This window comes from Pelophylax lessonae, assembly GCF_965119305.1.
Source record: "Pelophylax lessonae genome assembly, chromosome: 2".
Classification (NCBI taxonomy): Eukaryota; Metazoa; Chordata; class Amphibia; order Anura; family Ranidae; genus Pelophylax; species Pelophylax lessonae.
In genome coordinates, this window is record NC_138769.1 from 100,916,686 (window position 1) to 100,934,133 (window position 17,448).

Genomic DNA, 17,448 nt, shown 5'->3' on the forward strand with positions numbered 1-17,448 from the left:
TTGCCATGCATTCACATTGATCAGGCATTTCAAAAGTCCCAAAATTAAAGTGCATCTAAACCCAAGAACAAACCTTAATGATTAGATATTGACATAAAAGTTATTAACCGACTGCTGCCCAGGACGTTTATATATGCAAGCTGGGCAAAAAGCAGTTATACCAGGATCATGGCTGCAGCTATGATCCTGGTACCATTTTTTTTTTTTTTAATAGCTGGCGATTGGCTTTTTAGTAAAAAGTGATCCGAGAGGTTTTACTGCTGCCTGGTTACTTTTACAGAGCTTGGAATGGTAATCCGCCATTCCAGAGCTCTCTCACTCCACCAGGGAGACCCCGAGACCGCTGTGAGCACTTGGGTCAATCGAACACAGAGGCGATGGAATAAAATCTGTTCCCACCCTCTGATCACTTTGATGAATGAAGCTGGAAACAGGGACTGGATTCAGTGCTGTGTTTCCCTGGCTGGTACAACCACAATCCGTGTTTGTTCAGATGCCATAAAGGGTAGGGGAAGCATTAGGGGTCTAAAAGACTCCTGTTGTCTCAAAGATTACCCGTCTCTGCCCAAAGCTATCACAAAGACCATTCATCCACTGATAGCAATAAAATAAATGAGCGAAAAAAAAAAATAATTCAAAAGCAACCCCCCCCGCGCTACCATGTAAATGCACACGCAGGTACAGCATGCATATGCAAAAGATGATTGTACCACACATGTGAGAGCAATAATTCTAGTGCCATAGCGCAAAGATGAAACCTGTAATTCTAGTGCCATAGCTCAAACATGAAACCTGTAAAGCACATGTGTCAAACAAGGCCTGCGGCCCGAATCCAGCCCTCCAGGCCATTTCATGTGGCCCTCACACCCCTCCTGCAGCTGCGGTAACCCCCTTATGCAGCTTTGGGGAGGCTCATCTTTGCCCTCCCATGTCAGCAGTCAGCAGCAGAGAGAAGGACAGAACTCCTCCTATATATCCTGTCCCTTTCCGTGCAGCCACAGCACACCTTTGTCTCTGCCTCCCCTGTTCTCAGCATTAAACTGACTCCAGCCCTCCTCCAGACCCTACACTTCCTGCTTCCCAGATCTGCCCCCAGCAGCAGCACAAGATAAAGGGGTGCACTATGACATGAGAGGGTCGGGACTCTACTTATTGTTGGGGGGGGGGGGGTGCTTCCAACATCTACATTAAAGATACAACCAGCCCTTTGATGGCAACAGTAATGCTGATGCGGCCCACAATGAAAGAGTTTGATACCCCAGCTGTAAACACTTAAAAAGCGTTTGGCTATGGATAATTATCAGTACCATAGTTTGTTGCCATTTCACAGATGTGCTCAATTTTAAATCTTGACACGTTTAATATCAATTTACTCAATGCAAGAAAAAATGGATTTTGTAAAATCTTACCGTAAAATCCTTTTCTCTTAAGCTCATTGACAGACGTAGTCCTCGTTGATTAACAACAACTCGGGTTATACTGCCCTCTACAGGAGTAGGACTAGACAGGAAAGAAAACGTTCTGGCCACACCCTAGGGGCAGTCCCAGAGGGTATATCCTCTCACTTCCTGCTACAGCAAATCAGTTACGTCACAAAGCAGTGTTTAGAGAATTTAACCCAACCCAACTCAAAAACAGAGGGGCGGGTACTACGTCTGTCAATGAGCTTAAAAGGATTTTACGCTAAGATTTTACAAAAATCCATTTTTCTCTGTCGCTCATTGACAGACGTAGTCCTCGTTGATTAACAACAACTCGGGACGTCCCAAAGCAGTACCACAAATGAGGGGTGGGATAACAGAAATCAAAATCCAGAAGGCCCAACCGGAGCCAACCAGAAGCATCAAGGACTCATCGAGCAAAAAGATGAGACCTAAGTGAAACACCCAACAAACCCTTGAGGTAGACCAACAGTCTCCTCAGATTGCGGCCTGCAGAACCTTGTGGACAAAAGAGGCATCTGACGATGCCATCACATCAACTTTATAAAATGTTGTAAAGGTATGAACCGACGATCAAGTCATCTTCTTGAAAACCTGGATCACTGACGCCTGATGGCGGAAGACCCAGGAGACACTAAGCGCCCGAGTAGAGTGCGCCTTAACAGGGAACGGAGGATTCCGACCCTTAATAGAATAAGCCTGTACCACCGTCTGACTGGTCCATCTAGATATGGTCGCGGCAGACACAGGCAACCCCCTTCAAGGGCTATCCGTGATCACAAAAAGGGAGTCCGTCTTACGAAAACAAGTTCGTAGTAGTCAAGTGTATCCTTCTGAACCCCATCCAAGGAGTGTAATGCCAACTCCCAAGGATGGCTAGTCTTAGGACACGGGGAAGGTAACAATATTTTTATTCAGATGAAAACTCTGAAAACCACTTAGGAAGGAAGGATGGATCTGGAAGAAGAACCACATTATCCCTATGAACCACCAGATATGGGGAACGTCAAGATAATGCGGCCAGTTCTGACACCCTGCGTGCAGAAGTAATGGCCACCAAGAAGGCCACCTTCTGGGATAATGTAAGCAAGGGAATCTCCCTAATATCTTCAAAGAGAAGTTTCTGAAGAACCGACCACACTAAATTAAGATCCCAGGCGGTAAGGGTGCGTGCACTGGCGGAGCCAGATGTCGCACCCCCTGGATGAAATTCCGCACCAAGGAATGATTAGCCAAAGGTTTCTGAAAGAAGATTGCTAACGCTGAAACCGGACCCTTGATAGTGCTCAAGGACAGTTTCTGCTCAACCCCTTGTTGCAGACAGACCAAGATTCGGGTCACCGAATAGGTATGTGGGGGAAATCCAAAAGATTCACACCACGCCATATAAGACTTCCATGTGCTGGAAGTCGCTTTCCTTGCTTTAACTAGCACATGGAAGTCGCTTTCCTTGCTTTAACTAGAGGTAGGAATAACTGAAGCTGACACTCCCTTGTCCTTCAGTACCTGGGTCTCAATGGCCAGGCCATTAAGCCAGCGATTGTAAAGCAAGATGGAAGATCGGTCCCTGAGACCGCAAATCCTCCCTGAGAGGAAGTCTCCAAGAGGCGTCCGCGACTAGCCTCACCAAGTCGGCGTACCAGGCTCGACGAGGTCAGTCCGGAATTTCCAGACTAACTGGAATTCCCTCCACATCTATCCTGCGAAGAAGTTCCCGCAGTAACTTGAGAGGATGGAAGGCATGCCGTAGCTGATACTGCTCCCACAGGGCGATCAGTGTTTCTGCTGCGTCCGCTAGAGGATCGCGGGTGCGAGCTACAAACCTCCGCACCTTCCTGTTGAGCCAAGGTGCCAACAGATCCACATCCGGGGTGCCCCAATGAAGGGACAGCTAGTGAAAAACCTCTGGATGAAGAGGCCATACCCCTTGATCCAGAATCTGATGGCTGAAATAATCTGCCTGCCGATTTCCCACCCCCGGAGTGAACACTGCGGGGAGATCCGGAACAAACTGTTCCGTCCAATGAAAGATGCTAGTCGTTTCGATGGCCACCAGGACACTCTAAGTGCCCCTTTCTTGACATAAGTCACGACTGCGGCATAGTGCGATTGGATCCGAATCGGGCTGCTCTAGAGCTGCTCGGTCCAGTAAATCAGACAAAATCTGATCGCTCTCAGTTCCAATACCCTATTAGTAACCTGGATGCTATCGGAAGGAATGACTTCCCCTGGTTGAGCATCAGAGACTTCCTGGTCCGCTCGCTCAACCGGATCCGATTGTCCAGGAAATCGGAATTCTGATTCCATTAGAAAAAAATCTCCTTCAGGAGAATTCCGGTACGAGACTGGGTATATGGTACTGCCTCTAAGAAGGCCACCATCAGTCCCAGCCAATTGACGGACAGCAACATCCGAATCGTTGACTGAACCTTCTGGAGTTTCTCCGCAAGGAGAAACTTTCTTGCCCAGGATGTATCCAACATTAGGCCTAGATAGTTCAGTCTCCTGGTGGGAACCAGGGATGATCTTTGGGAAAGCGAAGAAAACGCTGATGTCCTGCGATGATGGGGCTATAAGGATAGGCATCCTAAATGTCTATGGACGCCAGGAACTCCCCCTGATGCAGGGAGGCCACCACTGTTCGGATGGACTCCATCTTTCCCCAAGTCCAGAATTGGACGCACCTTGCCCTCTTTCCTGGGCATTGTGAACAGGTTCGAATAGAACCCCTGAAACCGTTCAATGTTAGAAGGGAAGAATCGTACCGGTGGAAGTGATCGAAACTCGATCCTGTATCCTGACTGTATGACCTCGCGAACCCCTTAGTCCGGGGTTCTGGCAAGCCATGGATCCGGAAACCGGTGAAGACATCCCCCCACCCCAGAGATGGGTAGGGGCGCATCAGACTGTATTCTTCAGGCTTGGCTGAGCCGGACTTTTTGTTTAGCCGACCAGCGCCCTTTGAAAAACCCTCTGAAGGGGCTTTGGAGGGTTTCGCTTTATCGCCCGCCCTCGCGGAACGAACAAACTCTTTATGAGCAGAAAGGGAAGGTCCTCGTTGATTACGAGGTCCTCCTTATCCTAACAGTCTGTGGCAAGACAGCAGGTGGTACCGTCTATCCTTTAAAGAGGGATTCCTCAAACGGATAGCGCCTAGCCATGCGTTAGGAAATAACAGGGGTTCGTTTCAAAACGACCCCATTTGGATAAAGGAAAATCCTTCGCCCTTTTGGTAGGCTAACAATTACCAAAAAAGAATTTCAGTCTCAGCTACCTCTGCCGGTGTAACCTCAAGACTAAAGGTTTCCCGGACGGACACAACTAGTGCATCCACCACTCTTGTGCTATGGCGGAGGCAGAAACGTTCTCCTCACTGCTGAGGAGACATTACCTGAGACAACAGCCCCATAAGAGGGACCTGCAGCTGCATTGACCAGCTCCGAATCCGTATCTGAAGTATCAGATAAAAAATAGGGGTAGGCGGGGGTCGCTTCTTGACCCCCGTCCCTGACAGACCACCTCCACCCGGGATACCAAAGACTCCAAAACTGCCGATAATGCATTAAAAACAAGTGGGGTACTGGAGGGTCCTGCGGCCACCTTGAGGGGATCAGGTGGGGATACCTATGCGGCAGGGTCAATGATTATACAAGACATTTGCCAGCGACAAAAAATGACAAAGTAAAAAACTTTTTTTTTTTTTTTGTATCCCCCAGTCGCAACAGCGCCCCTCAGTGTTACCTGCCTTTTTTGGACCCCACAGAGAGAGAGAGAGAGAGAGAGAGAGACCCCAAGGCTCATCCCTGATGCACAGAAGTTTTCATCAGCTTGCTCAGTGCTGTCCTGTTACAGACAGGAAGTCTTTGGCCCTTTTTCCTGGGTAAAGGAGGCGGTTTCGCCCTTAACACGACTTCCGGCGCCTCCCCCTGGCTCCATGAGGTGTTTGGTCACCTCAAACATGGCCGCCCCCATGCTGGAGACACGAGGCTACGCCAATATGGCGGCCTCGTGTGCTCTGCAAGACAATGGTGGGGGCCTGTTAGGATAGCGGCGGCTTAGCAGCGGCCTGCGGGAGTGCATCGGCCCCCCAAACTTCACCCTGGATGGTGATCAGCCTGGCCGGCATGCGGTCCGTGGGCCGTCGGAAGGCAGCCTGCCCTAGCTGGAGGAATGCGATCTGGACTGCAGTTATACATGCATAGACATCGCCCTGTGAACCTCTGACAGGTAGGATACCTTATGCTACCACAGTAATATTCTAGTACTGCCACTGACTTCAGTCATCTTTACAGTTTTGAAATGACATTAGATTGTCAGCTCCCAAACCAAGCCTCCTGGTTTCTTGTTCACAAAAATCACACTCAAATAGGGGGATCTGTGACATGTTATAGGATAGAGGGGAGACCCATCCTTACCATTTCAGAGAGGGGCCCACGTTCACCACAAACCCGTCAGGGGGAAAAGGGGGAACATACTACTCACCATACCGGAACCAGGCGGGCGCCAACTCCTGACAGTACCCCTCTCCCCCGGGGTGGGAGGGCTGTCGACCAATACAGACGCCATGACTCATGGTCATTGGCGTTTAAGCGAGACGTTTAACTCGCAGGGTCAGTCCCCGTCCAGTGGGACTATGTCGCGGCCGACCCAGCGCGGAGCTATAGCCTGCACGCGCTCGTAGGCTGAACTGGGGTGACCACTGGATCTCAACATCCAGCCCGTCGCCCAGTTCCAGCTTTCTTGCTTGAAGATCTCACAGGAACACTGGAGAAAAAAGCTGTCTAAAAAATCTAAGAAAAAAATCCTGCCAGGACCGAAAATCCTAGCAAGGCATCTAGGTCCTTACTCCTAACTAGACAGAAAAAAACTGATTTGCTGTAGCAGGAAGTGAGAGGATATACCCTCTGGGACTGCCCCTAGGGTGTGGCCAGAACGTTTTCTTTCCTGTCTAGTCCTACTCCTGTAGAGGGCAGTATAACCCGAGTTGTTATTAATCAACGAGGACTACGTCTGTCAATGAGCGACAGAGAAATATATTTTATTTTACCAGATCATTGGGTGTTGTATGTGCTTAAGTGTACTTTTTCTGGAAAATTTGCATTTGATAAAAAGCTGCATAAATATTGTGTGACAAATTGCAACAACCATTATTTTATGCTCCAGGACCTCTGCGGTCAGAAAAAATGGATTTTTGTAAAATCTTACCGTAAAATCCTTTTCTCTTAAGCTCATTGACAGATGTAGTCCTCGTTGATTCAACACACTCGGGTTATGCTGCCCTCTACAGGAGTAGGACTAGACAGGAAAGAAAACGTTCTGGCCACACCCTAGGGGCAGTCCCAGAGGGTATATCCTCTCACTTCCTGCTCTAGCAAATCAGTTATGTCACAAAGCAAGTGTTTAGAGAATTTAACCCAACCCAACTCAAAAACAGAGGGGCGGGTACTACGTCTGTCAATGAGCTTAAGAGAAAAGGATTTTACGGTAAGATTTTACAAAAATCCATTTTTCTCTGTCGCTCATTGACAGACGTAGTCCTCGTTGATTCAACACACTCGGGACGTCCCAAAGCAGTACCACAAATGAGGGGTGGGAAAATGGAAAACAAATCCATCTAGAAGGCCCAACCGGTGCCAACTAGAAGTTTCCAATGCTCATCAATTAAAGATGAGATTCAACAGAAAATTCCAACAGAAAACAACCCTCGAGGTAGACCACCGGTCTCCTCAAATTGCGGCCTGCAAACCTTGCGGCCAAATGAGGCATCCACCGATGCCATCACCTAAATCTTATAAAATTTTGTAAAAGGTATGTACCGACGACCAGGTGGCCGCCTTACATACCTGGACCACTGATGCCTGATGGCGGAAAGCCCAGGAGTATTGAGCGCTCGAGTGAAGTGCGCCCTAACAGGGAAAGGAGGATTCCGACCCTTACTAGAATAAGCCTGTACCACCGTCTGTCTAATCCATTTGGAGATAGTCGCGGCAGATGCAGGCAACCCCTTTCTGGGGCCATCCGTGATCACAAAAAGTGAATCCGTCTTACGGAATGATTCCGTAGCCTTCAGGTATACCCTGATTGCCCGAACCACATCCAAGGAATGCAACGCATGTTCCTGATGATGATTGGGCTGAGGACACAAGGAAGGTAGTACAATATCTTCATACAGATGAAGCCTGAAACCACCTTTGGAAGAAAGGATGGCTTAGGATGAAGAACTACCTTATCCCTCTGAATCACTAAATATGGGGACTGGTCTGACAATGCAGCCAGTTCTGACACCCTGCGTGCAGAAGTAATAGCCACCAAGAAGGCCACCTTCTGGAATAAAGTAAACAAGGGAATCTCCCTGATGCTTTCAAAAGGAGGTTTCTTCAGAACCGACAACCAAATTAAAATCCCAGGGCGATAAGGGCGTGCGGACTGGTGGAGCCAGGTGCCTCACCCCCTGGATGAAATTCCGCACCAAGGACTTAATAGCCAAAGGCTTCTGAAAGAAGATTGCTAATGCTGAAACCTGACCCTTGATGGTGCTCAAGGCTAGTTTCTGCTCAATCCCCTTTCGCAGAAAGGCCAATATTCGGGTCACCGAATAGGTACGTGGAGGAATTTCTAAAGATTCGCACCACGCGATATACGTCTTCCATGTGCGATAATAGACCTTGCTGGAAGTCGCTTTCCCTGCTTTAAATTAGTGTAGGAATAACTGAAGCAGACAACCCTCTGTCCTTCAGTACCTGGGTCTCAATGGCCAGGCCATTAAACCCAGCGATTGTAAAGCACAATGGAAGATCGGTCCTTGAGACCGCAGACACTCCCTGAGAAGAAGTTCCCAAGGAACGTTCGCGACTAGCATGTCCAAGTTGGCCGGACCGGCTTGACGAGGCTAGCCTAGAATTTCCAGGACAACTGGAGTTCCCTCCATCTCCATCCTGCGGAGAAATCTCAGCAGCAATCTGAGATGAGGGAATCCCTTTAATAGCTGACACTGCCTTTACAGGCCGTTCAGCGCGTCTGCTGCGTCCACTGGAGCATCGTGGGCGCGCGTTACCAATCTCCGCGCCTTCGGGATGCTGTGAAGAAGGCACAGATGGTGAAGTCCTTGGCGAATGACTTACGTCATCACCCTGATATTGCCTGAGTGGATCCGAACCAGGCTGCCCTAGAGCTATCTGGCCCTGGCAATCCGACAAAGTCTGATTGTTCTCTGTTCCCACACATTCTTTAGACACCTGATTCCTATCACGAGTGGTGATTTCTCCTGGTTAAACATTAGAGACCGAAGTCACCCGGCTAGAGGCTCCTTGGTCTGTCCGTTGAACCGGATCCGATTCTTGTGGGGAACTGATGCTAATCTTTGGAAAAGGTAAAGAAAATGATCTGTTCAGGGAACGGTAACTACCGCTCCCTGTAGTACTTACGCTGACCCAGCATTTTAACCACAGCACACGTCTGAGGATTACCGCTGACATAGATGCATGCCCTAATAGGGGGGTAGCATCCAAGGCTGCGTCACAGACAACCTGTTTTTCTTATATAATCTGTTCCATCAAAACAGATGTTGCCTGGGGGATACCTTTCCCCTTCAGGTCCTGGCGCACCAATCTCGCCCATTCCGTAAATGTCTGAGAACTAGATCAAATGACAATAACTGGTCTAAAGGCTGATCCTATCAGGGAAAGATAGTGCGGGACTCCGCTTCTACCTTCCGATCCACCGTATTCTTAAAGGACGAAGCGTCCTCCACTGAAAAAAAACGTGGCTTTATTCAGTCTGGAAATAGGTGGATCCACCACTGGTGATATCGTCCATTTCTTAATGAGGGATTCCTCAAACGGATAGCGTCTAGTAATGCGCTTGGAACTAGTAAAGGTACGCTTAGAATGATCCCATACCTCTTTAATCTTTTTACCCAAGCACTTGGGTAAAGAAAAAACCTTCACCATCCTGGTGGGTCTGCTAGTACCAAAGGGAAATTCCTTTTTATTTGCCTCTGCCGGAAAAACCTCAAGTCTTAAGGTTTCCCGAACCGCACAACTAGTGCGTTCACCAATGCTTCTTCCTGATTTATGGCGGAAGCATGAACATTCTCCTCACTGTCTGAGGGAACCTTACCTGAGATAACAGCCCCTGCAGAGGGGCCTGCAGCTGCAATAACCATCTCAGCATCTGAATCTGAAGTCTCAGACGATATAGGGGTAGGCGGGGGTCGCTTTCTTGACCCCCGTTCCTGACAGGCCGTCTCCACCCGAGCCACCAAAGACTTCAAAACTGCTGTGAATGCATCCATACTCTGTGAACTGGCGGGTCCCGCGGCCCCCCCGAGGGAAACCGGTGGGGGTACCTGTGTGGCAGGGTCCATGATAATTCCAGATACTGCCCGGAAAAATCAATTTGCCAAAAATAAATAAAATTTTTTTTTTTCAGACCCCCAGCGCCACAAAGCCCCTCAGTGTTGCCTGCTTAGGGACCCCTATAGAGCGAGAGAGAGAGAGATAGACCCCAAAGCTCACCACTTACTGCTCAGAGTTTCAAAATGCAACTTGTTTCAGCATTGTCTAGAACAGACAGGAAGTCTTTTGGCTGGCTTCCCGGGAAGAAAGGAGGCGGCTCCGCCCCTCTGCACGCCTTCCGGCGCCTCCCCTAGCTCCACGAGGTGTTTGAGTCACCTCAAACATGGCCGCCCCCATGCTGGAGACACGAGGCTACGCCAAAATGGCGGCCTCGTGCGAACTACCAGACAATGGCGGCGGCCTGCACAGAATAGCGGCATGTCTGCAGAAGGATCTCGGCCTCACAACCCTTCACCCTCATGGTGGTCAGCGGTACCGGACCCTGGCGGGCCGTATGCGGTCCGTGGCCGTCGGGAGGCATCTGCTTAGCTGGAGGAATGATCTGGAATGCAGTATACATATCTAGACATCGCCCTGTGGCTTCTGACAGGTAGGATACTTTATACTATCACAGTAAAGTTCTAGTACTGCCACTGACTTCATCATTTTAACATCTTTGCAATTAGATTGTCAGCTCCCAAACCAAGCCTCCTGGCTTTTTGTTCACAAAAATCACACTCAAACAGGGGGATCTGTGACATGTTATAGGATAGAGGGAAGACCCATCCTTACCATTACAGCGAGGGGCCCGCGTTCACCACAAGACCCGTCAGGGGGAAAGGGGGAACATACTACTCACCATACCGGAACCAGGCGGGCGCCAACTCCTGACAGTACCCCTCTCCACCAAGGTGGGAGGGCTGTCGACCAGTACGGACGCCGTGACTCATGGTCTTAGGTGTTTCGGCGAGACGTTTAACTCGCAGGGTCAGTCCCCGTCCAGTGGGACTATGTCGCGGCCGACCCAGCGCGGAGCTATGGCCTGCACGCGCTCGTAGGCGGAACTGGGGTGACCACTGGATCTCAACATCCAGCCCATCGCCCAGTTCAGCTTTCTTGCTTGAAGATCTCACAGGTACACTGGAGAAAAAAAGCTGTCTAAAAAATCTTTTCTAAGAAAAAAATCCTGCCAGGACCGAAGATCCCAGCAAGGTATCTAGGTCCTTACTCCTGACTAGACAGAAAAAAACTGATTTGCTAGAGCAGGAAGTGAGAGGATATACCCTCTGGGACTGCCCCTAGGGTGTGGCCAGAACGTTTTCTTTCCCGTCTAGTCCTACTCCTGTAGAGGGCAGCATAACCCGAGTGTGTTGAATCAACGAGGACTACGTCTGTCAATGAGCGACAGAGAAATATACATTTTTTTGGGGATTCTAAGTAATTTTCAAGCAAAAATTATGCAGATTTGAAAAATGTCAAAACTGCCCTGGTATGTATATAATCACACTTAAAAGATCCAGTAGCCAGACCAGTAATTTTAACAATCTTGACATAAGATTATAGCTGCATTTAAATGTATTTTGATACATAATAGCCTTTAATATCCTCCCTTGTGCAGACATCCAAATGCCCTGAAACTGCTACAGGATGCCACAAGAAGCCGCAGCCTCAGAGGGAGCCAATGAGCAAAAACTCTACACATGTATGACCTAAAGCTGACAAGAAGCAGTAAAAACACAACCACTATGACTGCCCCCCCCCCCACCCCAATCCTATACCTATGGAAAATACATTGCTCATAAAAATTAAAGGAACACTTTGAAAACAGATCAGATGTCAATAGGGAAAAAGTATCATGCTGGATCTCTATACTGATATGGATTGGGTAATGTGTTCGGAATGAAAGGATGCCACATGGTTTGAGGGAAATGAAAATGATCATCCTACAGAGGTCTAAATTCAAAAGACACCCTCTGAAAGTCAAAGTGAAAAAGTGATGCCGCAGGCTAGTCCATTTTGCTGAAATTCATTGCAGCAACTCAGAATGGTCAGTTTGTGTCCTGGGGTATTTCCTCCCAGATCTGGACCAGGGCATCGTTGAGCTCCTTAACAGACTGAGGTGCAACCTGGCAGCGTAGGATGGACCAAAACCTAATGTCCTAGAAGTGTTCTATTGGATTTAGGTGAAGCGAGCGTAGGGACCCTTCAACGTTATCAATTCCCTCATTCTCCAGGGACTGGCTGCATACTCCCGCCACATGAGGCTGGGCATTGTCGTGCACCAGGAAGAACCCAGGACCCACTGTACCAGCGTAGGGTCTGACAATGGGTCCAAGGATTTCTTCCCGATACCTAATGACAGGTAGGGTGCCATTGTCTAGCCTGTAGAGCAGTGGTCCTCAACCCTAGCCTACAGGGCCCACTGAGAGGTTTGAAATGCAAGACCGCACTCTGGTTAGTATTTTGTTGAAATCAAAAAGGGTTTCCTTTATTCCTCAAAGTAAAAGCAGACAGTGTACAGGCAGACGTGTTAGGTTGACGCGTTTCACGACATTCCTAGTCGCTTACTCATAACCACACCAGTGTGGTTATGAGCAAGCGACTAGGAATGTTGTGAAACGCGTCAACCTAACACGTCTGCCTGTACACTGTCTGCTTTTACTTTGAGGAATAAAGGAAACCCTTTTTGATTTCAACAAAATACTAACCAGAGTGCGGTCTTACATTTCAAACCTCTCATGTTTCTGGACGACGGATCCGACCTGCACCAGGTTTGAGAGACACACCTGAGCGGCTTCACCTTTTTGTTTCTACAGGGCCCACTAACAGCCTAGGTTTGCAAAATAACTGAAATACATCCCAGGTGATATAATTTGCTGATCAGTGATTGCAGTACTCTAGTCTGCATCTCCCCAAGGTAATACTTAAAATCTGGCCTGTTAGTGGGCCCTGAGGACCGGGGTTGAGGACCACTGCTGTAGAGGTCTGTGCGTCTCTCCAAGGATATTCCTCCCCAGACCATCACTGACCCATCACCAAACCGGTCATGATGAACGATGTGTTACAGGTAGCATAACATTCTCTATGGCTTCTCCAGACCCTTTCACGTCTGTCACATGTGCTCAGGGTGAACTTGCTCTCATCTGTGAAAAGCACAGGGCGCCAGCGGCGGGCCTGCCAATTCTGGTGGTCAATGGCAAATGCCAATCGAGCTCCGCTGTACCGGGTAGTGAGCACAGGGCCCACTAGAGGACATCAGGCCACCCTTATGAAGTCTGTTTTTGATTGTTTGGTCAGAGACATTTGCACCAGTGGCCTGATGGAGGTCATTTTGTAGTGCTCTGGCAGTGCTCATTCTCTACCTCTTGCACAAAGGAGCAGATACTGGTCCTGCTAATGGGTTAAGAACCTTCAACGGCCCTGTCCAGCTCTCCTAGAATCTCCTTTATGCTCTTGAGCCTTCTGGCAATGGCACTTATTGATGTGCCATCCTGAAGGAGTTGCACTGCCTGTGCAATCTCTGTAGTATCCAGGTATCTCCTCATGCTACCAGTAGCGACACAGACCCTAGCTGAATGCAAAACTAGTGAAAACCAGTCAGAAAACCTGAGTAGGGAAAAAAAAATGTCAGTTGCCTCCATCTGTAAAACTTTTCTTGTTTTGCAGGTTGTCATATTTTTGCCCATCGAGTGCACCTGTTAATTTCATTAACACTAAAACAGCTGAAACTGAACCACCCCCTCTGCTTCTTAACTGACCAGATCAATATTCCAGGAGTATGACTTGATGCTACACTCTGATTAAAAAGTGTTCCTTTAATTTTTTTGAGCAGTGTACATTAGAGCTGCACGATTCTGGCCAAAATGAGAATCACGATTTTTTAGCTTGGAATAAAGATCACGATTCTCTCACGATTCTCTGCGTAACAAAAAAAAATTGTGATAACTTTACTAGTACGTTTTTTTTTTTTTATTCATTAAAGTCTATTAATTGCGTTTGAAAGACTGCTGCGCAAATACAGTGTGACATAAAATATTACAACAATCGCCATTTTATTCTGTAGGGTCTCTGCTAAAAAAAATATATAAAATGTTTGGGGGTTCCAAGTACTTTTCTAGCAAAAAAAAATGATTTTAACTTGCAAGGAACAAGTGTCAGAAAAAGGTCTAGTCTTTAAGAGGTTAAACTTACTTTCTCCCTGGCAGAGGGAAGGAAAAGATACAATGTAATCATTTTTGTTTATAGTTACTGGGAGACTGAATGGGTTTGTTTGCAGGAGGCTTTTTTTTTTTTCCACAGCTGTTCTCTCTGCAGCTATGCAAAGAATCGAGGATATGTCAGGTTCAGATCGTCAGGGGGGGGTGAATCGAGATCGCGATTTTCATACGATTAATCGTGCAGCTCTAGTGTACATACAACCATACTAAATGGCATTGGGGATTGACAAAGTAACTACACCCATAGTTTTCAGGTTGGCACCAGATACCAGCTCATTTTTGGAGTATAAACATGTCAAACAAATCTAATACTTGCCTCATCTGGCATTATATGGGAAATGGCATCTATAGCTCTCCTGGGGCTATAGCAGGTTGAAACTGCCACCTGTCCAAGAGAACCTTCAAAGTGAACCACTAAAAAAGAAAAAATAATAAATAAAAATAAAAGCAATTTTAAAGTGTACAAAAAAAAAAAAAAAACTTATTTTAGCTGTTTTTTGGCTCCTGTCAACACAAGCCTTCAAAGCACTTCTAAACCCAAAAAAGAAAGTACTAATTTGTTGTGCCCTAAATTGGCCATAAACTGAGCAAAATTTGACCAGTTCAGCAGCAGGGACAAGCCAAATCTTTGTGCGTGGCTTTCCCTGCATTTGATTGACTTTCAAATAAAGGGTGTGTTTGTAGCACAAGATAGTAAATGGAGGTACCGCATCCCTAATCTGTATATAATCTATACTGGGAAAGGTATCCCAAAGGGTGAGACCAACTAAACCTGAGGTGTGCAGGTTAGTGCTGGGGTACAAGGAAAAAAAGGAAGAAGAAAAAAAGAAGAAAAAAAGAAGAAAAAAAGAAAGAAGAAAGAGAAAAAGTAAGGAAAGGGAAAGAGAAAGATGGGAGGAAGGAAGCAGGGGAAAGGAGAGGGATGGGAAAAGCAAGGTGGGGAAAGTGAAAGAAAAAGAACTGGGAAGGGGAACTGAAAGGGACAAGAATGGGGAAAAGTGGGACAGAGAACTATAAGATAAAGAAGGATAGGAAGAGAAATGGGAGGGCTGGTGGGACTTTTAAGGTACCAGATAATTCAAAATGATAAAGACATAATTAAAAACTAGAAATGTTTATTGACATATCTTTAAAACCAAAGACCAACAGTGTGACATAGATACAACATATATATATTTTTTTTGACATATACAAATACAAAACAATACAATTAGAGTCGGCGTTGGTTGATATGGCGGTCCCACGCGGGTAAGAATTGTGCAGCACATTGTTTTTTGTCACTCGGTGACAGAATGATTCATTAATTTTTGAACCTTTTTATCTCTTCGACAATGCTTTTAAAGAACTGCTTAATGGCTGGCTTTTCTTGACCCAGCGACAACAGCACATAAATCCAGTATCTGGACTCCCTTTCGGACTCCGAGTTACTAACCCGTACTTGAAAGGGCCTATTTATCCATCGATTACTTTGCAGTTCATTGCCCTGCGTGTTGGTTCCAACATGGCCGCCTAACTTGAGCCCTCCTGTTTTTAACCGTGTTTATCCTGACTATACAAATGGGTCTATTATACACATCAAATGAGGCATTATAGATTGATATATTGATATATTCTCATTCCCCTGAAGAAACAGAGCATTGTTGCCCGTGAAACATGTCGGGACTGGTCTGATGTTCATCATTGGACGCATTCATCCTTATCATTCATTTACAGCCTTATGTTTTATGTATTTGCCCTTTTTTTGTATTTGTATATGTCAAAAAAAATATATATATGTTGTATCTATGTCACACTGTTGGTCTTTGGTTTTAAAGATGTTATGTCAATAAACATTTCTAGTTTTTAATTATGTCTTTATCATTTTGAATTATCTGGTACCTTAAAAGTCCCACCAGCCCTCCCATTTCTCTTCCTATCCTTCTTTATCTTATAGTTCTCTGTCCCACTTTTCCCCATTCTTGTCCCTTTCAGTTCCCCTTCCCAGTTCTTTTTCTTTCACTTTCCCCACCTTGCTTTTCCCATCCCTCTCCTTTCCCCTGCTTCCTTCCTCCCATCTTTCTCTTTCCCTTTCCTTACTTTTTCTCTTTCTTCTTTCTTTCTTCTTTTTTTCTTCTTCCTTTTTTTTCCTTGTACCCCAGCACTTACCTGCACACCTCAGGTTTAGTTGTTGGTCTCACCCTTTGGGATACCTTTCCCAGTATAGATTATATTTGATTGACTTTGTCGAAGGGGCACATTGGAAAACTTTCCTTGAACAGTGGCTGAAGCACATCAGTTGCTGATCAGCATCAGGTGCTGCTTTCAGAAAACAATGTCTTGAGTGGGGATTCTGCCATCTTTTATGTGGAAGAATCTTAAGTGTATGGCCAAGCTTTAATGTGGGGGTAAGAAGTTGGAAACGGCGCTACCTGGAGTATGTGCAAAAATGCGATTGGGATAGAGCTGGTTCACACCCTCCCCTCCACTATGGCCAAGCTTTACCCAGTCATTCGATGTGGTGGATGCATTACTCTTCCTTTTTTTTTTGGAAGAGAGATTTGGGATTTTAGTTTAGTACATAAATGTTACAAGGATACTGAATTTTTTGGCAGGTCAACAATGAGGTGGCTGTATGTACGGAAAATGTTCTTTGCAAAAAAAAAAAAAAAAAACCCCACCACAACAGTAAGAACTGGTACAACAGACCAGATTGGATTTTTATTCTAGGTGTTTAGATATAGTCCAAAGTTGTAAACCCCGGTGGACATTTAGATCACCCTGTACTATAAACAGCAGCCATTTCTTACAATTTTTTTTCAACATTTGTTGCTTTTTATCACTGGGGGGGGGGGGGGGGGGGATCTACTGCAGTTGCTTCCGCTTAAAGTATTGCAGCGAAGGACGTACAACTTTTCTTAGGACTGGTTTTCTTATGGGGACAACAGTGGACCAAGACTTTTCAGTACACAATGTGCGATAAGGTCCCCATGTGAGAGCCCAGGTTAGGAACAATTTGTCAGCCACTTCCTATAACAAAAGTTCCTGAACAGGGACATTTGTGGCAGAATCACCATGGTATTTTATCAAAGGTTGCAGACTTAAAAATATAAAAAAAAATTGCATTTGAACTTACACCATCAATTTAAGCTTATGAAATGTAAGGGTTCGGTTTTACATCTACCCAAGACCCCAAAAACGTAGGTAACCTAGTATTGTTGGTCCTATTTGCCCTATCGAGAAGTCTATATAAAGCAGTTTACCAAGAGCGATTCTTTATACATCATACTTCTCCCTTGTGCATAGCTGTAAACACCACCATGGTGCATTGCTTTAGCAATACATTTTGTTGCCTTTGCAGGACATTGAGGCAGGTAATACACTATCAGCCTCCTACATATATTTTTTATGCACATCGGAGTCATACCGTGGGAGCCGAGAGCCACCCGCCCCTATTGAGGGAGGAAGGAGCACTGC

General features: G+C 46.5%; 1 protein-coding gene across 1 annotated transcript in view; it reads right to left on the reverse strand.

The window, feature by feature from the left end:
• The window catches only part of PATL2 (PAT1 homolog 2), a gene marked incomplete at its 3' end in the record, with an annotated part of 141,196 nt that overhangs the window by 27,707 nt on the left and 96,041 nt on the right, over nucleotides 1–17,448 (reverse strand). The window contains exon 13 of the mRNA XM_082244763.1: nucleotides 14,312–14,409. Within this exon, the coding sequence (XP_082100889.1) occupies nucleotides 14,312–14,409 (98 nt within the window). The remainder of the gene's footprint in view (nucleotides 1–14,311; nucleotides 14,410–17,448) is intronic.